Raw genomic sequence first — 27,303 nt, forward strand, 5'->3', positions numbered from 1 at the left:
TCTCCCTCTTCCGCACTTGCCTCGTAGCGCTCCAAATCCGAGCCGAGTTGACCCGAGCTTAGCCGAGTAGCCCAGAGACGAAGCGTTGGACCGAGCCGAGCCGAGTGGAACCGATGCACAGTGCACGGAGCTCTTGTGCCTCGATTTGCACGCGTGAGATTTTGGGCTTTTGAGAGGCCCTGTTATACAGTACTGTCGGTGTTACCGCGGGGAGTTTGAAACCTTGCCCCATGTCCTTTGGTTCTGCTCCCATAGTGAAGTCCTCCTAATGAACGACACCGCACAATCCGTCATATCGTCGTTGCGCCTCGAAATACCGCTATGTGACAATATTGAAGAGAGAAGTACTGACCCGCAGCACATGCATCGCTTAAAACGAAAATTTGTTTATGCTCGACGATGCCGAAATATATGCCAGAAAACAATCTTAATGAGACTCATTATAGTTCAAGTTTCATTATGATACAGGTTCTCCACCAATCAGAGTTGAGATTTTCATTATGATACAATTGTTTGACCAATTAGGTAAGGATGACATCGCACCTGCGCTCAACGCACTAGCTTCGCACTTGTTTCCAAAACCAAACATGTCGGACACACATATTAACATCAATGCACCTTCTACAGGGAGATTAATTTAAGTGTTCAGACTTCTGTTCGCATGCCGTGGGAAGTCCCGAGCGATCGCCATATGGCTTCTTTCAACACTGGCGAGATAAGTGTTCACTGTCAGCGCGCAGCTGTTTAGCACTCTGTCCCTCAGTTCGCTAGAAACTATTGGACTTTTAAGGTCTGTTGTGAGGTTATTATCACGATGGTTAAATACACTATAAAGCAAATAATATTTTTGGTCCAGTGTTATTTGCACAAGAAGAAGAAACCAGTTAAAATGTGCCTTCGAAAATCCGTAGACAATTTCCCGGTTGCGACAGTACCATCAAAACGTTACGTGCGTCAGCTCGTTTACAAGTGGCGTAGTACTGGAAATCTCATTACAAGATGTGAAGCTTGCATTGCAGCTGAAGGAGATCACTTTCAGCATCGTCTGTAAATACTGGTGAGTTCAGTTTAATTTCCTAGTTGATTTATTTATTTATTTATTTATTTATTTATTTATTTATTTTTTATTTATTTATTTATTTATTTATTTATTTATTACTGGTGAGTTCAGTTTAACTTCCTAGTTGATTTATTTATTTATGCATTTATTTATTTACTTATTTATTACTGGCGCGTTCACTTTAATTAACTAGTTGATTTATTTATTTGTTTATTCATTTACTTATTTGTCCAGAGCATCTATGTAGCCTGTTTTTTCAGTTTTGTTTAGTTTCTATAGGCGTAATCATGCCGCTTCTTTGAGCCGACTATGCCTGTTTGTCATGGCGGGCACTGCGCTCGCTGTCTCCGTTTCCCAGCGCGCCTAATCCTCGGCACTCCGCTCTGAACTTTCAAATGAATCACCCTGTACTTCCAATATTCCACAACCACACGGCACATTCCCGCAAGTTCACTTCACCAACTGTACAATCAATAATTTGTATTTGAAATAAAGCTAGGTTATGATAACCATTTATGAAAGCTTTGAAAACATATGACATTGTCAAGGTCTCTGATCCACTCACGGAAAACCAATAACACAGCTCATGCGCTCTGCGCTCTGTTGAGTAAACTCAACTGTCAAGCGACATCTCGATAGAAATGTATGAATATTTAAAAAATAAGGTTATCATTATCGTCAAGCATAAACAGTCGTATGTAGTATTATGTAGTTCATGCAATACTGAACCTTAGATGACAGAACCTTTCTGGTCAGAGTTCTACACTGAAATACTGTATATCGCATTGCGGTTTTTCTAGGCGCAGTGACGATATGTTACTTGGAGTACTGCAGGAAGTTGGAAATGTTACTCATGAAGAGGTAACAGGAAAAACTGTACAAGAAACCACAGGGCGAATGGACATAATGACTTACTGGGTTGACCCGAAGAAGGACTGTATATTAGATCCAGGAGTGCGGTTTGAAACTACCTTCAACCAACTGTACGATGTGGACCAGGAGAAACAGACCATTTATGAACCAACAACCCCTTGTAATTAGGAAAAGTACGGGTTGGAAGAAATATTGCATACGGCACTTCAACCTCAAGTTTCGCTAACATCTGGCGTAATTTCAATATCTCCAGTATCGTGATAAAGAACATTTCCATGGATTCCCTAGAGGATCAGTTGCTATCTAACCGAGCGAGAAGAGTACGTGGTTGGCGTCACGTAGTTGTGAACTTGCATTCGAGAGATGATCGGTTCGAAACCCACCGTCGGTGGCCTAGAAGGAGGCTTTCTGTGGTTTTCCACTTCCACACGAGGCACACGCTGAGGATGCAGTTTAATTAAAGCTTCGTCCACAATCTTTCCTTTACCCTCCGTAGCCGCGGAAATCCTTCCATGTGTAAGTATGACGTTAAACCACTAGGAAAAAGAAAAATCGCCATCTTGTGGAACCTTCTTAACATTCCTTAGAATGTGGTATACAGTATATTCCTGGCTGTTCTTATCTCTATTTTCTTATGAACCCACCTATGTACCGTATGCTCTGTAGTACGGTAGTCGTCGCCATAAGACCTATCTCTGTCGGTGCGACGTAAAGCCACTAGCAAAAAAAATTATTATTATTATTATTATTATTATTATTATTACTATTACAAGAAAGGCTTGAACCCACGTCCATGATACTTCAAAAATGATTCTTTCTTGCTAGTAGTCTGCATTCATGTAGTGTGAAATACAGTCCAGGCTCACATGAACCGTTCACCGATAAATGGAGGCGGGAGGAGATTTTTACAGTACGTAACAAAATTTGACGAAGTTTTTGTTCATCTTATTTTTCGTGTGTTTATTGCTTAAATTGTTGATGCTGATTATAAATATATAAGTAGTTTTTCTTAAGTGTCAATATTTTGGATATGATAATGAAATTTTCAATGTTCTTAAAAGCTACTAATAATGCATGCTTATCTAATATATTTAGAGCCCTATAGAAGAAATCCGACAAACAATACCTCAAGAATTGGTGGTAATAAGTGCAAATATATGGAATAAAACTGAATCTTCATACAACAATGATGTCATTCAGATATGTACATTAGAACGACTTTTCCTCTTTATATTCTAATAATGTTATTTTGCTTGACGTCCCACTAACTACTTTTACGGTCTTCAGAGACGCTGAGGTGCCCGAATTTAGTCCCGCAGGAGTTCTTTTACGTTCCAGTAAATCTACCGACACGAGGCTGTCGTATTTGAGCACCTTCAAATACCACCGGACTGAGCCAGGATCGAACCTGCCAAGTTGGGGTTAGAAGGCCAGCGCCTTAACCGTCTGAGCCACTCAGCCCGGCTCTTTATGTTCTTCTGACCCTTCTGCACGTACTATAGGCCTACCCCACACATAGTTTCCCGTCAGAGCAGAGTCCCAACTACCTTCTTTCCATGCAGAGAATATCTTGGTGAAATCATTCACCGTCTTCCTCGCCTTTAGCTCCTAAATTTGGCCTAAAGAAATGAATATGAGAAAACAAATAGTATATTTTCTCTGGCATTCTACACTCATGTCCACAGAAAAAGAACACCTTGAAGGACTAGAGATAGGAAATTCATATTCACAGGACATGTTCACTAGTATGTTCTGCAGAAACGATTAGCATTTCAGTCACCTAGGTTCAGCATGTGTCCTGTTGCCTAGCAGCCAATGGGTCATCCATGGGCACTGATAACTTGTTCCATGTGTGATGGCATCGACGCGTATAAAGCGCGAATGGCGTCCTGGGGTATAGCAATCCATGTTTTATTCAGCTGGTTCCACAGTTCACCTTTGTGGTTTCCATTGGGTCACAGCGCCGCACCCGTTGTTTCACCATCGGCCTATCCCACACATTTTCGATTGGCGACAAGTCTGGTAATCGGGCGGGTCAGGGCATCAGTCTGACATCCTGTGACTACAAGAAGGCACGTGTTCGCGCAGCAACATGTGGTCGCGCATTGTCCTGCTGAAATATGGCGTTTGGGGCGACGTGCAGAAAGGGTATGGCTACGGGTCGCAAGATGTCTTTCACGTAGGTCAAACTGGTCACACTGCCCTGGACACACACCTACTGTGATTTCTGGTTGTACCCAATAGCACTCTACACCATAAGGCTTTGAGTTGGCGCTGTATGTCTTGCGCGAATGCAGTCAATGTGATGCCTCTCCCCCTGTCTACGGCGAGCCAAAATGCGGAAATCACTTTCAAACAAACAGAACCTGGATTCGTCCGGAAACACTATCTGCTGCCATTCCTGTCCCCTGTGACGTCGTTCCATGTACCATTGCAGTCTAGCATGTTTATGCACATTAGTCAAAGGTACGCGGCGAAGTGGACGACGCGCTGTTAACCCAGGCCGTAATTAACGGCGACGGACTGTCACTCCTTATAGTGTACGATGTGTTACACTGTTGCGCCAGAGCCGCGAAAGACGCAGATCTGTCCTGCAATGCCATTCGGATGAGATGTCGATCTTCTCGACGGGTGGTCTGAGTGGTGCGACAAGACCCATCTCGTCGTGTTCTGCGGATTTCTGTGAACCATTCTGTACACACCCGTTGCACTGCTGACATACTTCATCCCACACGAGCAGCAATTTCCCGGACGGATGCATCACGTTCTCTCATGCCAATAATTCGCCCTCTTTCAAACTCACTCACTTGACGGTACGGTTCTCGCATACGTCTGCGAGGCATCCTGGATGTCTGTTCAAGTTATACTGATCCATCACCCTCAGTTTATAGCGATAACGAGAGCCGCAGGCACATTTTACCAGTCGGTAGTGGTACACAGAGATATCGATATGGACTTTGAATCTGACGGCCGACATGATTCAAATGTTAATATTTTCTTCAGAACACACTAATGCACATGTCTTGTGAATATGAACTTCCTATCTCTAGTCTTTCAAGGTGTTCTGATTTTTATGAACATGAGTGTACATCCAAATACATGGTAACTATCAAGTTCTCCATTAGTTGTATGTATTTCTCATTTTTATTGGCGCCCAGAATATGTTTCACTGCCATTCTAAAAGCATCCCATGCATTTCATTCATCAAGGGTCACTGCAACAACAAGTTCTTTTGATTTTAACATCACACGAATCTGAGGTCCGGTGAAAATTCCATCTTTTAATTTTGCTTCAGTTATCTTGGCCTGATGAGGTTCACAGCCTCACTGTTGCTATCTAATATGGAGTGGTGGTGGTGGAAATATCATCTTCTGCCTAGGCACAAGGGGCTCATTTCTTACGTTGTGTGCACTGGAACGAGTTATTTTCTTGTCGGTCAATTTTTCCTGGTGTAATGCTGATCATCTGCTCTGCTATCCCACAGGCAGACGAAGCAAGAATATTTGGTGTAGCCACCTTGAAGCTCAGGAGAAATCTGAACATCTTAAAATCGCCACAAATATCCTATTTGTAACACCCATATCTTAGTATTTCCAAGAGCAGTTTCATATTTATATGGACGGAAACTTGTTCCCATTGCGCCGCAGGTCAGATTTGAAACTTGTTCGTGAGCTATCTATAAACAAATGCCACTGACCTGGTTTACGAGCTTTATCTTTTTTTTACAATTTGCTTTACGTTGCACCGACTCAGTTAGGTCTTAAGGCGACGATGGGATAGGAAAGGCCTAGGAATGAGAAGTGGCCATGGCCTTACTTAAGGTACAGCCCCAGAGTTTGCCTCGTGTGAAAATGGGAAACCACGGAAAATCATCTGCAGCGCTGCCGACACTGTGGTTCAAACCCACTATCTCCCGAATGCAAACTCACATCTGCGCGACCCGAACCACATGGTAAACTCACTCGGTATGAATAATCTTAATGTGTTAAAAATAGACCATTAACATTACTACAAAAACAACGATTTCCGTACATTTGGTACAAGCACGCAAAATCCTCATGGCTTAGCCTATATTTCGTTATTTTGCAGGATTTATCGAGGGAGTTATATTGCTTAAGACGGAATGCAAGGAGTTCAGACTTTGATTTCGTTAATTGCAACTGCCTAAGGAGGTCATCCGATTTCGGCGGAGTAAACAGTTGTGGTTCCAAATTGCTTTCCTCACTAAAACTGAAATCACAGTCCTCACTTGAATTCGTCTCTACTTCCTTTTCACTAGTAGTCTTGGCGGTGATGGAATTGACGGCTCTTCACCATGTTGTACTGCCGCAATATTTATTTATTTATTCATTCATTTGTGTCAGAAGTATAAAATATTAAACATGAAAACATAAAAAAGGAAGCATCAAATGAACACAAGTACACAAATATGTGTTCATCAAGTGACCTCAAACAGACGACGGTGTGCTAGGGTATACAATGATTTTTCTGCTCCTGGTACTCTTGTAATGTGTACAAAAGTACCAGTTGTCGTGATGATTTGTAGGCCCTCGCCATATTCGGGGAATTGCAAATGGCATACACTTTCTTGTTGCACGTAGTCGACCCTCTAAAGTAGACCGGCTGCTGCCACGTGTCACATGAGGAGTCCATGTGACATGTTGGTCTTGAAAATGAGGACACCACCGAGCTCGATAGCTGCAGTCGCTTAAGTGTGGCCAGTATCCAGTAATCGGGAGATAGTGGGTTCGAGCCCCACTGTCGGCAGTCCTGAAGATGGTTTTCTGTGGTTTCCCATTTTCACACCAGGCAAATGCCGGGGCTGTACCTTACTTAAGGCCACGGCCGCTTCCTTCCAATTCCTAGGCCATTCGTATCCCATCGTCGCCGTAAGACGTATCTGTGTCGGTGCGACGTAAAGCAAAAAAAAAAAAAAAAAAAAAATGAGGACACCGAAATTTTATGTTTCATTTGTTTAGATCCTATGCAATGACCGCAGACACAACACGGCCTTCTGGATGTTGACATTTTACGTCACAAGACAACAATCAACGTTACTTATAACCAAAGAACTGTATCTACATTCACAAACGACAGGAAGAAATATCGATAAATATAATCGGCCTTTTAAAGAAGTCGATATATTGAACCCTTCCAGCTTTATACTAATAAAGTTGGAACATCACATTAAGGCGATCTACGGAAGATCGCATTGAACAACTACGACTGCCAGAAAAAAGTGGTAAATTTACGTTTTTAAAAAACAGTTAAAATATCGAAAACTTGCGACATATTCGTGTTTACCACATTGATTTTATACAATAAACAAAAAGAATATGCAAGACAAAAAAATGTTACATACAGGTGTCTTTGAATACCTACGGCCATACGTCAACAACCTACAATTCCTTTTGATCCACGCACTGCAGGATTGTTAGGAGCTAGCAATCTCAGATGCACTTTCCACAAAGCCTAAATTAAAGAAATACGAGACGACGACTTGACATTCTCTTAGTAACTGCTAATCAGTTACGTTATTTCAAGATGACTTAAGTTAATTAGTGCATTCACTCCTCTTCTGCGAGAAGCGCGTTTGAAAATTGGATTACCACTCCAGAGTTTAAAATATCTCGTAATTCGATCAAACATTGCAGCTGAAAGCGCCATTCGTAATGAGTCTCGAAATAAAGGAAGAAAACTTGAACAGTTAATCGTTATACCCTTATACTTTTACGAAAATGTATAACTTAGAATGTTTGGATGATAAAGCTGTAAGGTAGAGGAATACGGAGTTTTAAAACTAGAAACTCAAAATCGAATACTGTACTAAACTGTTCAATGGTCTAAAATTTAAATTTAAGGTGTATTTCTCTACAGAACTCGTATTCAGTATTTATAGTAATTAATATTATTGTTTTTACGTCCCTCTAACCTTTTTTTGTTAGTTTTCGAAGACGCCGAGATGCTGGAACTTTTCCGTACAGGAGTTATTTTACGTGCCAGTAAATCTACCGACAAGCACCTTCCAGCACCTTCGAATACCACCGGACTGAGCCAGGATCGAACCTGCAAAGCTGGGGTCAGAAGGCCAGCCCTCAACCGTCTGAGCCACTCAGCCCCTCTACAGTGTTTTGAACTCCATCAGTACGGCATATGACGTGTTCTTAAAGGTCAGTCCCGATCGATTATTTCGAAGGAAAAACCAAATGACAGATTACTTCGCAACTCCAATGGTGATAATAGCATAGTATACCTCCTGATGAAACACTACCGTGCATTATTTTCGGAAGGATACTGAACTAACTAACTAACTAACTAACTAACTAACTAATGAAATCCGGACATTGGCGACCTACTCTAGTCGTTGCCCCCAGCAAGACCGGAGCGCATCTTGAGCTGGAGTCACTTGCGGTAGGGTGGCCAATTTCTTTCTGTTCCTCTTCTAGACAACAGCACGTGGGTTATCCATCCAAATAGTGAGCACGACAAATGTTGCTTAACTTCAAAGATACCACAGGATCCTGTGGTTCAACATGGCTACGAAGGTGGCCTGGAATGAACATTATCTAACTACCAGCCTGAGTTGACATAGACTACTCCACTTCGTCACGTAGTCGTCATGCGAGAATAGTTAGAATCTTCCACACTTAGGAGCTCACAACTGATGAGTTTGGCACCAACTCCACAACTCTTCATCCAGTCGCTTTAAGAAGGAGCCATTCTAGTCCATTTAATAATATTAACACCGGGCGAGTTGGCCGTGCGGTTAGGAGCGTGCAGCTGTGAGCTTGCAACTGGGAGATAGTGGGTTCTAACCCCACTGTCGGCAGCTCTGAAGATGGTTTCCCGTTGTTTCCCATTTTCCCACCAGGCGAATTTTGGGGCTGTGCCATAATTAAGGCCACGGCCGCTTCCTTCCCATTCCTAGGCCTTTCCTGTCCCATAGTCGCCATAAGCAAGTCGGTGCGACGTAAAGCAAATAGAAAAAAATAATAATACCGTGCAAGTCGCTGTGCTGTTTGGGTCACGTAGCTATCAGCTTGCATTCGGGAGATAATGGGTTCGAACCCCACTGTCGGCAGCCCTGAAGATGGTTTTCCGTGGTTTCCCACTTTCACACCAAGCTATGCCTTAATTAAGGCTAAGGTCGCTTCCTTCCCACTTCTACCCTTCTCCTATCCCATCGTTGCCATAATGATGATGATGGTGCTTGTTGTTTAAAGGGGCCTAACATCAAGGTCATCGGCCCCTAACAGTATGAAACGAGACGAAATGTACCGGTAATGACAATTAAAAACTCCAAAATCCTCCACTGACCAGAATTCAGAACGTGAGGACGAAGAATGAATGGATGGATATGAATTTAAAACAATTAGTGGATCCAACCCGCAATGCCTCACATTCCCAGAAAGTAGCGTTAAACAATAGTATTACTGACCAAGGGACTGCTTCTAAAGCACAATACTGAATTGATTATGCTTGTATTCTACAGGGGTCAAAAATCCAGATTATCGGCCCCTCATAATGTACTTATTGCGAGGAAAGTAGAACCATGGTATTTGTCATGTTGCTGTATTAATCAAAAGTAGCGTAGACTCGCGGTATTCCACACGTTATGGTACTACTCACAGGTAATGTAATGCACACACTCAACACAGACCTATGGTGTTTCTCACATTGTGGCGTCATTTACAGGCAACGCAAACCTATTGTGTTCCTCACATAGTTGTACTAATCAGAGGGACTGGTACTATCCCGTGCTGTTCCTCAAATAGTGGGTACTAATCATAGGCAAGGCATACCCATGGTATTGCTCATATAGTGGTACTAATCACAGGTACTGTAAAACCCAGCCGGAAGCACATACTGTTGCTACTAATCACAAACCTATTGCGAACCTAACATAGTGGTACTACGCGCAAGTAAAAGCGACCCATGGTGTTCCCTGCGTGATGGTACTAATTACAAGTAGACGCACAGTTCTAATTCGATCATCCCTTTTAGTCGCCCCTTACGACAGGCAGGGTATACCGTGGGTGTATTCCTCGCCTGCGTCCCCACCCACAGGGGGTTGTGTGTTTGCTCCGTGAGAGCTAATTTATTTCGCTCAAGTCCGCCAGCAAGCCGGTTAGGACCCCCCCCCCCTTTCCGCCACCTGGGACGCGCCACGTGGGAGTATCACCTCTCCCCCTGCTACGCCAGCGTAGTAGGTTCGTGGCGTTGCCATAAGACCTCTGTGTCTGTGGGACGTACAGCAGATTTTAAATAATAATAATAATAATAATAATAATAATAATAATAATAATAATAATAATAATAATAATAATAATAATAATAGTTTTACGTTCCACTAACCACTCTTGCTGTTTTTTCCTTGAAGATTCGGAGGTGCCCGAATTTTGTCTATCAAAACACAAGGCTTGACTATCTGAGCCGCGATTGAGCAGGCCAATCTGGGATCAGAAGGTTAAGAAAGCTCTTGACTCACTGCGAACTATGAAAAGACTTCTGATTCATCGGATGCTCATATATTATTTCACCATCAAACAGCCTGATATTGTGTTGGCTTCATTCTTCTTGTTCATATGTTTTAAGGTCTCTCTAGCACACAGGTATTTCAACCAGTGACCCGTCAGGCAATGTGCCTATGTGGGGACAGAACATACATTGACTCCCAATTCTACAACCACATCACTGTGAGTTGACGGATGTGGCCTATTCAAGAATTACACGCCCTTCTGTTGACCTCCTCACTGTAGTCAGGTGTTAAATATAAAACGCGTCCTTTAAATTCCATCAACGTCAGTGGGGCTATTTGAATGTCAACCCTGAGCTGCCAAAAGTAATTTTAATATGCAGGATCGTGTGTGTGTGTGTGTGTGTGCTAGTTGCTTTACGTCGCATCGACACAGATAGGTCTTATGGCGACGATAGGACAGGGAAGGACTAGGAGTTGGAAGGAAGCGGCCGTGGCCTTAATTAAGGTACAGCCCCAGCATTTGCTATATGCAGGATCAGAAGAGACATTATCAGAGACATGTTATGTTTCATTCTTTTATTTTTTTACAAGTTACTTTACGACGATGGGGCAGGAAAAGACTAGAAGTGGGAAGTAAGCGGCCTTAATTAAGGTACAGCCCCGGTATTTGATATGAAAATGGGAAACCACGGAAAACCATCTTCAGGCCGGATGACAGTGGGGTTCGAACCCACTATCTCCCCAATGTAAGTTCACACCTGCGCGACCCTAACCGAACGGCCAAGTCGATCGTTTTATTTATTTATCATTGGCTTTTAGTTCCGGAAGTGTTCGAGGACATGTTCAGCTCGCCTGGTGCAAGTCTTTCTATTTGACTCCCGTGGATAACCTGCGGATATCATATACATGTGAGTTCATAGTTATTATTATTATGTGCGTATGACCCAATGGATCACGCAAAGCTCTAACGATTCTGTTTTCTGAGTTGCCAAACAGCTCTAATCCTTTCTCCGTGGATCCTTTTTCGTTCTTCTGTCCACTTTGCTCCAGTCTTCTTTTTCACTTCGTTCTCTGGTTGCACTTTCCATCCATAAATTTTTTTCCTGGAGAGGTTTCTGTCTGCGGTGTCATTTGAGTTCATCTGGGCTTTTTCCAGATCCTTCTTCACTTTCAGTACCCATGGAATATTTTTTAGATGTTCTATGTAGGTGAGAATCTTGTGTGTCAGTCTACTTGCCGGCAGTCTGCGGACGTGCCCATAAAATTTCAGACGTCTTTTGCGGATGTCTGCTGCAATGTTGGAAAGCTCTTCTGTCACTTTGCGTGACCTCAGTCTATATCCATCTTCTGTTTTTCGGGAGCCGAAAATTTTCTTCAGGATTATTATTATTATTATTATTATTATTATTATTATTATTTATATTTTCTTACAATTTGCTTTACGTCGCACCGACACAGATAGGTCTTATGGCGACGATGGGATAAGAAAGGCCTAAGAGTGGGAAGGAAGCGGCTGTGGTCTTAAGGTTCAGCCCCAGCATTTGCCTGGCGCGAAAATGGTAAACCACGAAAAACCATCTTCAGTGCTGCCGATGGTGGGGTTCGAACTCACTATCCCCCGAATGCAATCTCACAGCTGCGCGACTCTAACCGCTTGGTCAACTCGCCCGGTATTATTATTATTATTATTATTATTATTATTATTATTATTAACAAATACGAGGGTTTTTCGCACGAATGCAGGATCTATCAGATAAATGGAAATATACAGATGGGAGTGGGTAGTATAAGGTGCTATGGAATGTACGAAGAATGCCAAGCAGGTTTACCAGGTGTGTAGGATACAGAGCAAGGAAACTGTCAGTCATGAAATGTTGTTTTCCTACTTGTAACGTCACACTAACACGTCGAAGGTTTCCGGCGACGGAGGGATAGGAAAGCGCTAGGATTGAGTAAGTTGCAGTCGTGGCCTTGATTAAGGTACAGCCCCAGCGGTTACCTGGTATGCAAATTGAAAACCATGGACCACCATCTTCAGGGCTGCCCACAGTGGGACACGAAATCCTTGTGCTACATAATGTTTATTCTCAGACTGCAATAGCCTTTACGGAAAACGCTCAAAGTAGTCTCCTAGTATGTCCACAACACGTCGGATACCAGTCGCCTCACTGTGTGTGAATTTTGCAATCGCATGTTTCACAGAACTGGCGATGTCCTCTAATTTCCTAAACTGTCTCCCATGCAATGGTTCTATTCTCCAAGGCTGAAATTGCCTCGTCATATCTATTCTGTAGTGATGTGTTGCGATTGGAATCGCGAAGAATCGATGCCATATGCCTTGGGAATCGGGTACCCGATTCCGAAACCGATTCATAGGAACTAGTAGCACCATCCATGACGCAGATGCATAAACACGTGCAGTACGAATGTGTTCTATAACGTGAGTTCGTTTTGTTTTGCAACCAGGTCACTCTCTCAGCCATGCCTGCTCTCATTATGGTGGACCTCGATTTGCATACTCTAATACAGGGCCTCTCAAACGCCCAAAATCTCACGCGTGCAAAACGAGGCACAAGAGCTCCGTGCACTGAGCATCGGTCCCGCTCGGTTCGCCTCGGACCAACGCTTCGCCTCTGGACTACTCGGCTAAGCTCGGCTCAACTCGGCTAGCGCTACGGAGTAAGTGAGGAAGAGGGAGACAGGCGGAGCGAACGAGACAGGTGTGGGGAAAGAGAGAGACAGCGCTATTGCTCCAAATCGAGGAGTGGGGGGTCTGCACTCTGGGCAACCAAGCGAAGTCGTCTTTTGCACCGTGCACAGTGCGGTGCATGCAGTCTGAGAGACCCTGACGTAGATGAAAGAAACAGAGCGAAACAAATAGTTGTTGAATCCAAAAAGAAGTCGTGGGAAGATTTTGGTAATAACCTGGAAAGGCTAGGTCAGGCAGCAGGGAAACTTTTCTGGACAGTAATAAAGAATCTTAGGGAGGGAGGGAAAAAGGAAATGAACAGTGTTTTGGGTAATTCAGGTGAACTCATAATAGATCCCAGGGAATCACTGGAGAGGTGGAGCGAATATTTAGAAAATCTTTCTCAATGTAAAAGGAAATCTTAATGGTGGTGTCACGAACAACCGAGCTCATGGCGAGGAGGAAAATGATGTAGGTGAAATGACGTTTGAGGAAGTGGAAAAGGTGGTAAATAAACTCCATTGTCATAAAGCAGCAGGAATAGATGAACTTAGAGCTGAAATGGTGAAGTATAGTGGGAAGGCAGGGATGAAATGGCTTCATAGAGTAATAAAATTAGCATGGAGTGTTGGTAAGGTACCTTCAGATTGGACAAAAGGAGTAATTACACCTATCTATAAGCAATGGAACAGGAAGGATTGCAACAACTATCGAGGTATCCCATTGATTAGTATACCCGGGAAAGTATTTACTGACATTTGGAAGGGAAGGTGCAATCAGTGGTTGAGAGGAAGTTGGATGCAAACCAGTGTGGTTTCAGACCACAGAGAGGCTGTCAGAATCATATTTTCAGTATGCGCCAGGTAATTGAAAAATGCTACGAGAAGAATAGACAGTTGTGTTTATGTTTCATAGATCTGGAGAAAGCATATAACAGGGTACCGAGGGAAGAGATGTTCGCCATACTAAGGGACTGTGGGGTAAAGGGTAGATTATTAAAATCTATCAAAGGCATTTATGTTGACAATTGAGCTACAGTGAGAATTGATGGTAGAATGAGTTCTTGGTTCAGGGTACTTACAGGGGTTAGACAAGGCTGTAATCTTTCACCTTTGTTGTTCGTAGTTTACATGGCTCATCTGCTGAAAGGTATAAAGTGGCAGGGAGGGATTCAGTGAGGTGGAAATGTAGTAAGCAGTCTGGCCTATGCTGAAGACTTGGTCTTAATGGCAGATTGTGCCAAAAGACTTCAGTCTAATATCTTGCAACTTGAAAATACGTGCAATGAGTATGGTATGAAAATTAGCCTCTCGAAGACTAAATTGATGTCAGTAGGTAAGAAATACAAGAGAATTGTATGTCAGATTGGTGATACAAAGCTGGGACAGGTAAATAATTTCATGTATTTAGGATGTGTGTTCTCCCAGGATGGTTGTATAGTAAGTGAGATTGAATCTAGGTGTAGTAAAGCTAATGTAGTGAGCTCACAGTTGCGATTAACAGTATTCTGTAAGAAGGAAGTGAGCTTCCGGATGAAACTATCTTTACATCGGTCTGTTTTCAGATCAACTTTGCTTTACGGCAGCGAACGCTGGGTGAACGCAGGCATTCATAATTTAGAAGCAACAGACATGAAAGTAGCGAGAATGATTGCTCGTACAAACATGTGGGAACAATGGGAGGAGGGTACTCGGAATGAGGAGATAAAGGCTAATTTAGGAATGAACTCGATGGATGGAGCTATACGCATAAACCGGGTTCGGTGGTACGGTCATGTGAGGCGAATGGAGGAGGATAGGTTACCTAGGAGAATAATGAACTCTGTTATGGAGGGTAAGGGAAGTAGAGGGAGACCAAGACGACGATGTTTAGACTCAGTTTCTAACGATTTAAAGATAAGAGATATAGAACTAAATGGGGCCACAGCACTAGTTGCAAATATAGGATTGAGGCGACGTTTAGTAAATTCACAGGTTTGCAGACTGAACCCTGAAAGGCATAACGGTCTATAATGATGTATGTAGGTAATAATAATAATAATAATAATAATAATAATAATAATATTAATAATAATAATATTCTGTGAGTTATCGATTTTTTTACCTTTGAAATCTATCTATCAAAAATGTAACGTCCATTCAGTTGGAATTTCTTTAAAAAAAGGCATAATATAGTGAAATCGTATATGACCCCGTAGGCTCATTTCATATTTTATTTTTTTCACATGGGAGAGGGCGGCACGTGATTAGTGAATTTCCACGCAGATGGCAGAGTTCAATTCCCGGCCGATCCTGGTTTGGAATTCTCACCCCCCAAAAATCACGTGGTGTCAGGAAGGACATGCGGCGTTAAACCCCCAGCCAAAACCCAAAATGAGCCTGGTTGCTGGCGCAACATCAGAAATAGGCTACCTGGGATAAGCTGGAGAATTTCCTTTAAGCTTTTGGGTTTTTCGTGAATGTCTTAAGATATCTAAGTATACTCTCACAGCCCGTCTGTGTTTTATTTATTTATTTATTTATTTATTTATTTATTTCCAGCATTCCTCCAGCACGCTCCGTTGCTCTCTGTAGTGGTACAGTGAAGTGGATATATGTTGGCCGCCTTCGATACTTTGACCGTTAACTAAATGCCCTCTACCGAACGTCGATGATAAGTTTATCACACAATTTAGTTAAGAATCACTATAGCTTCCACTGAAGTCTCAAGTCTCATTTGTGGCTGTGGTAGTATGGAAGGTACTGAGTAATAATATTCACAGCACGTTTAGCTACAATAGCATTTTATGGCCCGGTGTGGAAAGCAATGGCAAATTATATTACTCCTCATCAAGCCTTGTACGCCCAATTATAGCGCCACCAACGGTTTCCCTGTTATTACATAACCTTTGTGGTACAATTTGAATATATAATCAGCCTCCAGGTTGAACACTTAACAGACAACTAACAGTCAAGGATCTCCATTATCTACCAAATATCAGAAACATTGAAATTAATAGCTTTCAAGTGGCCACGTGTTGACACTCAAATACCGATAAGTTTTTGACCTATAAAAGTAAATTCTAAGTATATTTATTTATTATTTATTTATATCATTTTTAAATTTCTTCATATCCAGCATTCCTTCAACACGCTTTTTTATTAATCACTTATATCCGTTCAGTTGGAATTTCTTTTAAAAAACATAATATAGTGAAATCGCCCCATAGGCTCATTTCATATTTTAATGTTTTCACATAGGAGAGGGCGGCACGTAATTAGTGAATTTCCACGCATCAAATCTGATGATGATATTAGATGCCTTAGCCTTCGGGATTACTTTGACCAGAAAGGTTGACACTAATGAAGATGCTATTACTGATAAAATATCTACCTCAAAGTGATCGGGAAGTGCTGCGAGTGGCAGATATAAAATTTTGAACAAATCGCATTTGTGACGCTGTCGTGTCAACAGCAACAAAATTCAAATATCACTATCATCTGTAGTTCTGCTTGTGACTGAGGTACGACATAAAATGTTAAATATGTCGAAAACATGGGAGAATCTTTATCAATCTACAAGTTTGGACAAAATGCTTTTTTTTCTCTTTTTTTGCTATTGGTTTAACGTCGCACCGACATAGATATGTCTTATGGCGACGATGGGACAGGAAAGGGCTAGGACTGGGAAGGAAGCGGCCGTGGCCTTAATTAAGGTACAGGCCCAGCATTTGCCTGGTGTGAAAATGGGAAACCACGGAAAACCATATTCAGGGCTACCGACAGTGGGGTTCGAACCTACTATCTCCCGAATACTGGATACCGGCCGCACTTAAGCGACTGCAGCTACCGAGCCCGGTGGACAAAATGAAGGAAGAAGAAAGAGTATTTGTTCTAACAAAATCAAATATATTTAACCAAAGTTTTAAGCTTAATAGCTCTGGAATAGGAGGTTTTGCGTCTAGTGAAATGAAATAAGGCCACAGAGGTGTTGGAAAACAATATGTACATCAGTCAATGCATTCTTAAATCCAAGGAATTTTGATACATTTTTCATTATTTCCTTTTGATCATCCAAACTTTTAAAATCTGATGAACTTTCCATAAAAGCCAGAAAAACCATATCAACTATGTTTTAAATTAGCGATTATATAATCACACTCTAATATGAAAATCGATCAAAGAAATCCCTCCTCCTCCAAATCACACATTAAACGGCATTATATTATTTTTAGACATGTTGCACTAGGTCTGGAAGTGAACATACAAGAAAGATGAACATGATATTCTAATTTTATTAATAATCTTGACCATGATGGTCGGGATTGGATCCGTATTGACTTAGTAACAATAAATATGTTGGAAGATAGTCCGCCTAGTCAATACTATTCATTTATTTACCTTTGACCTTAACATCTAGTACATGTTTCGAGAATATAATGCATTCTCTTCCTCAGCTAGTAGATTAAAATTCATTATACAATAAGACCTGACTAAAATACGGGGGCCCCCATTAAAATTCAAAACAATGAGTATGACAATGTGACATTTAAAAATTTTGGATAGTACAAACATAGAATTAAAATCCCATTTTGTCAAGTACAAATGAACCAGTTGCCAAACAACATCAGGTGCCTCAACATCTATCTAACACATGCATGCCACACGTAATATTTACATCATCACACTGACCATTTTAACCTATTTTCAACCTGGCTGCATAATACATCTATCAACCGAAGATAATGGCAGGACTCCAAGTTTTAACGCAACTTCATTTATTCTTGTACAAATCCAATTGAACTACGCAAGATAGTATTATAATTCCTAGGACACCGTAATTTCACATCATTATACGACGCTGTGTCCAATATTTTAATTTAAATAGACATCATTTTAACACCCATTAACGGTGGATATCGGCAGGACTTCAAGTTCTAATGCAATTTTATTCATCCTTAACTCAACATTTTTGAACTACGCAAGGCAACTTCAAGGACACTGTGAATTCATATCATCACAAGACGTTGTATTTAATTAGACATTAATTAGACTATATTGTGTTTTTAATTTGTACTTGACAAAATGGGATTTTAATTCTATGTTTGTACTATCCAAAATTTTTAAATGTCACATTGTCATACTCATTGTTTTGAATTTTAATGGGGGCCCCCGTATTTTAGTCAGGTCTTATTGTATAATGAATTTTAATCTACTAGCTGAGGAAGAGAATGCATTATATTCTCGAAACATGTACTAGATGTTAAGGTGAAAGGTAAATAAATGAATAGTATTGACTAGGCGGACTATCTTCCAACATATTTATTATGATATTCTAAGTCATAGATCTAGAATCCCCCTGGACACTTCCACGTTTATCTAGCAAGTACAGTACGTAGCATATAAGAGCATAGTTCAGTTTGCCAAAAATGGAGAATAGAAGAGTTATAAGACAACAACGACAACAACGAATGTTCGCTCCTATCTTGAACTGCTTATAACTTGATATTACTTACGCAAGATCCCAGCAGAGCCACACCGTTGAGAAATGGCCCCAGCCAAGTTTGCGGACCACATGATAACGGCTATGAAATAAGTCTCCGATTCTTACAGGATGATAGCCTCCTAAACACACAAAATGTAGTTAAGAAGCAAGATCTTTCGAGAAAGCAGTAAGTTTTTCAGTAGAGGCTTATGTCTGAAGGTTATTCCACTGACCTCGACAGTAATCTCGAGGATCCTCCTGCTCGTCATCATCGTCAGAACCCAAGATTTCATCCTCTTCTACCTCCACACTCCCAGTAGAAAATGAACTTCGAGGTTCTGACCTGAAACAATGAGAAAAAGAAACGATTATTTTTTTAGTTATCCTCTAAATAAACCCACCAACCATGTAGGTATAATCGACTATTGGTGGTCCTGGGTGGTAAGCCTGCTGTCTGTGCACGTTTCCTTGAGCCCTCGGCTCCTTAGATCGGCAGGTTCATTATTGAAACTGGCAACTTCAACAGCGTAAGCTACTAAATCAACACTGAATATTGTCCGAGCTCGTACAACAGGTAGATTACAGCAAGCAGAGAGTTTATTAGCCCTCTATCAGTAAATAATCACAAACAAACCTCTTCAGAGAGGCCATGCTTTCGATGTAGTCGTCGACACATCCAGCCATCTTCCTCCGCGTAATTACAACTACTTGGGTCAAGTTTAAAGGAGATTCGTAACAGACAACAGGACAGACGATACGGCAGCTGACGACACACACTGCTGACTCATTTCGGTGAAACCTTAAACAGTATCAACTCCCAGAGGAGATCTGTTCGCGATTATTTACTGAAACTGAGCTGATAAGAAATAGAAAACATATAACGGGTGATTCAAATGGTTCGCAGAAACTGAAGCAGCTCATAGAGGGGTCGAAATACAACAAGTTCCAAACAGAAACGTTGAGTCTAGGACGAAAATCAGCGTTCCCTATTTAATTCACTAAAATCGCAAGGATAACTTGTACGTAGAAATATCGCTTCGAGACGAAAATACGCAGAATGTTAAGTCCAGCATGTTGTTATACATCGCCTTGATACTGTATTCATCTTCTTGAAGTATTCCATGCTTCTGACTGGACAAGAGAGAATCGAGCTGGCGCGGGCTGAGAGAGCGCGATGCATGCCTCTGCTCATAACGCCAGCACTGCAAAAGCACAAGAAAGTGTGCGAAAGCAATAGGCTCAGGAAGATGTAAAACTAAAATTTAGCGAAGTTTGCCCCCGCCTCCATCAACACTTTCGCTACAAAATGGATATATACAGTAGTAACAAAAATTACAACGTAACAATAAAGACAAGAAATGCGTAGGATTATTCATGGATAAGAATCTTCTACCTTTCCCACATCCTGGTATGGTCGCGGGTGCGAAATTTGTCACACGTGGAGTTAGCCTTGTTTGACGGCCGAATGCCATTCCTGACGCCGACCGTATGCGGAATGCATTCACTAGTGCGTGTTTCTGTAGAAGTTAGTAGTGTGTTGTGTTGAGTGAATACGAACGGGAGTGTGTTGGGACAAACACAAACACCTAGTCCCCGAGTCAGAAATGAAATGGCGTACGGCTTTTAGTGCCGGGAGTGTCCGAGGACATGTTCGGCTCGCCAGGTGCATGTATTTCGATTTGACGCCCTTAGACGACCTACGTGGCATGATGAGGATGAAATGATGATGAAAACAACACATACACCCAGCCCCAGTACCAGAGAAATTAACTAATTATGGTTAAAATTCCCAACCTTGCCGGGAATCGAACCCGGGACCCCTGTGACCATGGAGCCGGATACCTGAGTCAGAGTAATTACATGCGATTAAAATCCCCGACCCGGCCGGAAATCGAAATCGTGACCCTCTTAAAGGAAGACCACAATGCTGACCATTCAGCCAAGGAGTCGGACCATGGCTACCAATCTTCACCGTTACTATTTCAGAAATCCATGGTGCAATAACATAAGCGTTAGCCTATGAAGATAATCTGGCGGAAGCAGTCACAGTAATTCATACTGGCATAATATACTCCTAACGGTAAATCTCCCTGTAGTAATGTCTCTGATGAATGTTTTTCGTTAGATTAAATTTTGCGAAGTAAATTTTTCCCAATAACACAATATATTATATCTTACATTGCCCGAAAAGTTTCCAAAAACTCTTCATACTCTTAAGAACTTGAATACGTACTTTTCAATTATCGGGTCATTCGGTCTACTCACTGAGTGGATAAGTTCTCTGCACGGCTGGACTGAGATGTAACTGTGTTTGGATTTCCGTTTTTCTTTCTTTTACTATTTGTCTTACGTCACAAAGGCTGGTCTCATAGCGACAATGGGATAGGGAGCCTAGGAGTGGTAAGGAAGCGGCCGTGGCCTTAATTAAAGTACAGCTTCAGCATTCGCCTGGTGTGAAAATGGGAAACCACGGAAAGCCATTTTCAGGGCTGCCGACAGTGGGGTTCAAACCCACTATCTCCTGGATGCAAGCTCACAGCTGCGCGCCCCTAACCTCACGGTAAACTCGCCCGGTAGAGGAAAGAAGCAACCGAGGATTTAATTAATGTACAGACCAAGCATTTGCCTGTTGTGAAAATGGAAAACCATGGAAAACCATCCTCAGGGCTGCCAACAGCGAGGTTCGAGCAATTGTGCTTGGAAATCCACGTTACAATCCGGCGCTGGCAGACTCCAATACTGAGCAAGAGCTTACCCCAGGTTGTTGAACAGCTATTGGAATGAAACTAGGGATAACGCCAATTGCATATGCTAATAACCACACGTAATGCCACGTCTCAACACACATTATGACGGACCGGAAGTTCTTGTTATTAGACAGTTTAAAACACTTACCAGTACTCGGGATTGATGAACAAAGAAGCCCGAAAGTCTTACTGAAAAAAAACAAAATGGATTTTTTTTTTACAACTTGCTTTACGTCGCACCGACACAGGTAGGTCTCATGGCGACGATGAGAAAGGAAAGGGCTAGGAATGGGAAGGAAGCGACCATTGCCTTAATTAGGGTACATCCCCAGCATTTGTCTTGTGTGAACATTGGAAACCAGGGAAAGCCATCTCAGGGCTGCCGACAGAGGGATTCGAACCCACTATCTCCCGAGTCAATCAATCAATCAATCAATCAATCAATCAATCAATCAATCAATCAATCAATCAATCAAATCAATACTGATCTGCATTTAAGGCAGTCGCCCAGGTGGCAGATTCCCTATCTGTGGTTTTCCTAGTCTTTTCTGAAATGATTGCAAAGAAATTGGAAATTTATAGAACATCTCCCTTGGTAAGTTATTCCAATTCCCAACTCCCCTGACCACAAACGAATATATACCCCAATTTGTCCTCTTGAATTCCAGCTTTATCTTCATATTGTGATCTTTCCTACGTTAAAAGACACCACTCTCCACGCCATCTCTCCACTGCCGGCTCGGAACATACCTCTTGGAGAAGAGCAGCTCGCCTACTTTCTCCCAAGTCTTCTCAGCCCAAACTTTGCAACATTATTGTAACGCTACTCTTTTGTCGGAAATTACCCAGAACAAATCGAGCTGCTTTTCTTTGGATTTTATCCACTTCTTGAATCAAGTAATTCCGGCGAGGATCCCATACACTGGAACCATACTCTAGCTGGAGTCTTACCCGGCGAGTTGGCCGTGCGGTTAGGGGCGCACAGCTGTGAGCTTGCATCCGGGAGATAGTGGGTTCGAACCCCACTGTCGGCAGCCCCGAAAATGGTTTTCTGTGGTTTCTCGTTTTTACACCAGGCAAGTGCAGGGGCTGTACCTTAATTAAGGCCACAGCTGCATCCTTCCCATTCCTAGATCTTTCCTGTTCCATCGTCGCCATAAGGCCTATCTGTGTTGGTGCGACGTAAAGGAAATAGCAAAAAAAGTTGGAGTCTTACCAGAGATTTATATGCCCTCTCCTTTACATTCTTACCACAACCCATAAATACCCTCATAACCATGTGCAGAGATCTGTACCCTTTATTTCAATCATATTTATGTGATTACTCCAATGAAGATCTTTCCTTATATTAACACCTAGGTACTGTCCGACTCGTTGGCTGAACGGTCAGCGTAGGCCTACTGGCCTTCGGTTCAGAGGGTCCCGGGTTCCATTCCCGGCCGGGTCGGGGATTATAACCTTAATTGGTTAATTCGAATGGCACGGGGGCTGGGTATATGTGTTGTCTTCATCATCATTTCATCCTCATCATGACGCGCAGGTCGCCTACGGGTATCAAATATAGAAAAACCTGCACCTGGCGAGCCGAACCCGTTCTGGGATATCGCGGCACTAAAAGCCATACGACATTTCACTCACCTAGGTACTTACAATAATCCCCAAAAGGAACTTTCAACCCATCAACGCAGTAATGAAAACTGAGAGGACATTTCCTATTTGTGAAACTCACAACTTGACTTTTAACCCCGTTCATCGTCATACCATTGCCTGCTGTCCATCTCACAACATTATTGATGTCATTTTGCATTTATTTATTATTATTATTTATTATTATTATTATTATTATTATTATTATTATTATTTATTACTCTATACAGAATAACAGCATCTGCAAAAAGCCTTATTTCTGATTCCACTTCTTTGCTCATATCATTTATATATTGAAGAAACATAAAGGTCCAATAATACTGCCTTGAGAAATTCTCCTCTTAATTATTACAAGGTCAGATAAAGCTTCGCCTCCTCTAATTATCTGAGTTCTATTTCCAGAAATATAGCCACCCATTCAGTCACTCTTTTGTCTAGTCCAACTGCACTCATTTTTGCCACTAACCTCCCATGATCTACCCTATCAAATGCCTTAGATAGGCCAATCCTGATATAGTCCATTTGACCTCCTGAATCTAGGATATCTGCTATACCTTTCAGGAATCCTACAAGTTGAGCTTCAGTGCAATAAACTTTCCTAAACCCGAACTGCCTTCTATCGAACCAGTTATTAATTTCGCAAACATGTCTAATATAATAAGTAAGAATGCTTTCCCAAAGCATACATGCAATGCATGTCATCAAACTTACCGGCCTGTAATTTTCAGCTTTATGTCTATCACCCTTTCCTTTATACACAGGGGCTACTATAGCAACTCTCCATTTATTTGGTATAGCTCCTTCATGCAAACAATAATCAAGTAAGTACTGCAGATATGGTTCTATATCCCAACACATTTTCTTTAGTATATCCCCCGAAACCTTATCAATTCCAGCAGCTTTTCTAGTTTTCAATTTTACCGGGCGAGTTGGCCGTACGGTTAGGGTAGCGCAGCTGTGAGGTTGCATCCGGGAGATAGTGGGTTCGAAACCCACTGTCGGCAGCTCTGAAGATGGTTTTCCGTGGTTTCCCATTTTCACACCAGGCAAATGCTGGGGCTGTACCTTAATTAAGGCCACGGCCGTTTCCTTCCCACTCCTAGGCCTTTCCTATCCTATCGTCGCCATAAGGCCTATCTGTGTCGGTGCGACGTAACCAAATAGCAAATGGCAAAAAGAAAGTTTTCAACTTTTGTATCTTACTGTAAATGTCATTGTTATAATAGGTAAATTTTAATACTTCGTTAATATTAGCGACCTCCTCTATCCAGACTTCATCCTTGTAACCAACAACATTTACATACTGCTGACGGAATACTTCTGCCTTTTGTAGATCCTCACATACACACTCCCCTTGTTCATCAATGATTCCTGGAATGCCCTTCTTGGAACCTACTTCTGCCTTGAAGTACCTATACATACCCTTGCATTTTTCACTCAAATTTATATGACCGCCAAATATGCTTGCCTTCATGTTATCCTTAGCTGACTTCTTTGCTAGATCAATTTCCTAGTAAGTTCCTTCAGTTTTTCCTTACTTCCACTGCTATTTCTAAGCCTGTTCCTTTCCAACCTGCACCTTCTTCTTACTCTCTTTACTTCTATGTTATAATATAGTGGATCCTTACCATTCCTTACCACCTTTAAAGGTACAAACCTGTTTTCACATTCCTCAACAATTACTTTAAACCCATCCCAGGGACTGGTTACATTTTTATTTACAGTTTTCCACCGATCATAGTTACTTTTTTAAACTCCCTCATGCCTGTTTTATCAGCCATATAGTACTGCCTAATAGTTCTAATTTTAATACTTACCGGGCGAGTTGGCCGTACGCGTAGAGGCGCGCGGCTGTGAGCTTGCATCCGGGAGATAGTAGGTTCGAATCCCACTATCGGCAGCCCTGAAGATGGTTTTCCGTGGTTTCCCATTTTCACACCAGGCAAATGCTGGGGCTGTACCTTAATTAAGGCCACGGCCGCTTCCTTCCAACTCCTAGGCCTTTCCTATCCCATCGTCGCCATAAGACCTATCTGTGTCGGTGCGACGTAAAGCCCCTAGCAAAAAAAAATTAATACCTTCCTTTCTATCAAATTTATTTTCAACTAAGACAAAAACAGCTTCATGATCACTAATGCCATCTATTAAATCGGTTCCTCTATAGAGCTCATCTGGTTTTACCAGCACCACATCCAGAATATTCTTCCCTCTGGTTGGTTCCATCACTTTCTGAATCAGCTGCCCTTCCCATGTTAACTTATTTGCCATTTGTTGGTCATGCTTCCTGTAGTTCGCATTACCTTCCCAATTGAAATTTGGTAAATTGAGATCACCCGCTACAATCACGTTCCTATCCATATCGTTTCCCACATTATTGAATAATTCTGAATCAGCGTCAGCGTTACTCTTTCCCGGTCTGTACACTCCAAAGACATCAAGTTGCCTATTTTTTTAGAGATGAACTTATTGCTTATAGATACGTGACCCAAATCGCGCATCCACTTGCTCGGTAGATAAGAATTATATTATCGGTCATGATGTAACATTTAACATGATTACATCCCCTTCTCTTCATTAATGAAAGCATGCTACAGTTGATCATAATGTGTATCTATATTTTATCGGAAGTGGTCATTTTTGTATACATTAAATTAATTACATATATGGATATTAATTTGCAATTAATCCTTGTCTTTCTGCAATGATGAAAGCGATCGTGTAGCGACTATATATTTTTTGTGTAGTGTAATTCAGTTGTGTCATCAGTGAATTGTGTGTATTTTGTAAAGGCAGAAAGATTCCTGAGCTAGGAAAAACATGAGTCAGCAGGCTGTTTGTTGTTAAGAGGCGACGGTGCGACGCATGTCGTCATGCCCCGCTTCTCCATGTGGACGCAGACATCCAGGGTAGCCACTGAACGTCCACCGCCTGCACGGGTCACCCTGGAATGGCATACTAACCGGGTGCAATCTAGAACAGTGCCCTCACTAAGGAAGGAGGTGGAGGAAGATTAATGGAAGAGGTTGAAATGAATCCCCTTCATACCGCTGCTACTTTGAGAGCATTTGTTAATTTTCCTGGCGACGACCAGACCGTGAGAAATCGTTCAACAGCCGCCTATTTGATACGTCAACGTGCCATTACTAGAGAAGTTCATAAGAGCGCTTAGTCTTAGCAATAACGATAAGAATTGGAAAATAATATTTTCTGATGAAGTCACCATTTCTACTACAAAAATGTATTACATTTTCATTGTATAAATAATATAGCATCATATTTATAAATACTTAAAAGTTAATAAACTTCCCCAACATCTTCAGTGTTATGCTCTACTTCATTTCATTATTCTCATTTTATTTAATAATTTTCTAGGGTTGTTTCCCTACATTTTCACTAGCTCTAGCCATCTAGTATTGACATTCACATTATCCTTGCCCTTATGATTATCTTTCATATTTTACTTGGTTTTAATTTTGGTCTTTTTAGTAAAAAATAAGATTACGACACCTGTAGATCAAGTGTGTGTATAATTATATGAACCATAGTATATACCACGTCCTACATGAAGGTAAAGGCAGATGAAGAAAAAAGAAGCACCATTAGCATGTAACTGTCTTAAAGTTGATAAAGCAATAATCTTCTTTAAATCAAAATGAATAAGTATCTTATTTATAAGAATGTTGTTTTGTATAATTTTTCGGGAGGGGATGTTTTATCGATTTTTTAAGTTAACCTTTAAAAAAATCACCAAATTAAAAGTAAATAAAGTTGTTAAAAAAGGATACATTAAATCGCTATTAACGGATGAAATATTCATAAATCAATGTTTGTAAAACAAAGAGTTACATATATCTTTGTGTCACCCCAACAAAATACGGTAAAATACATATTAATAATACCACCAAACAAAATATGTACCTAAAATTAAAGTTGTAGTAAATAAAGTTTTAGCAGGAGTAGTGAAGATTAAAAAGGAGGACAATCCTATTTACGGGGTATGAACCCATTAGCTCATATTTAGCTTACCTTTTTATTAAAGGTACCCGATTCGATCAAAGATACGTCACCATTCGTGCCCGCAGTGGTCGAGTGTCTGTATCATGGGTGTGGATTTCTCGTCTTGGAGTTGGCAAAATCCATTGCATTAGTGGGATATTGAACGAGCAGAAATATCAACGGTTGTTGGAATGCTATGTGGTTCTTTACGCTAGCTTATGATATCCTGCCGGAATTCTTCAATTTCAGCAAGATAATCATCCAGCCCACACATCTCAATTGATTTGAGACCGGTTTGCGAGGAGGCAGGATATCGAATTGTTAAGACTTCTCTGAACTTGAACCCAAT

The 27,303-nt window shown here is 41.5% G+C and overlaps 1 protein-coding gene across 2 annotated transcripts in view; it reads right to left on the reverse strand.

Moving 5' to 3' along the window:
• Positions 1–27,303, reverse strand: part of LOC136864389 (SRSF protein kinase 3) — a 541,887-nt gene that overhangs the window by 198,968 nt on the left and 315,616 nt on the right. For both annotated transcript variants that reach the window (XM_067141325.2, XM_067141324.2), the window contains exons 2-3: positions 18,798–18,907; positions 18,596–18,704 (exon numbers count right to left, since the gene is read on the reverse strand). In XM_067141325.2, coding sequence (XP_066997426.2) covers positions 18,596–18,704; positions 18,798–18,907 — 219 coding nt within the window. The remainder of the gene's footprint in view (positions 1–18,595; positions 18,705–18,797; positions 18,908–27,303) is intronic.

Source organism: Anabrus simplex, chromosome 2, assembly GCF_040414725.1.
Source record: "Anabrus simplex isolate iqAnaSimp1 chromosome 2, ASM4041472v1, whole genome shotgun sequence".
Classification (NCBI taxonomy): domain Eukaryota; kingdom Metazoa; phylum Arthropoda; class Insecta; order Orthoptera; family Tettigoniidae; genus Anabrus; species Anabrus simplex.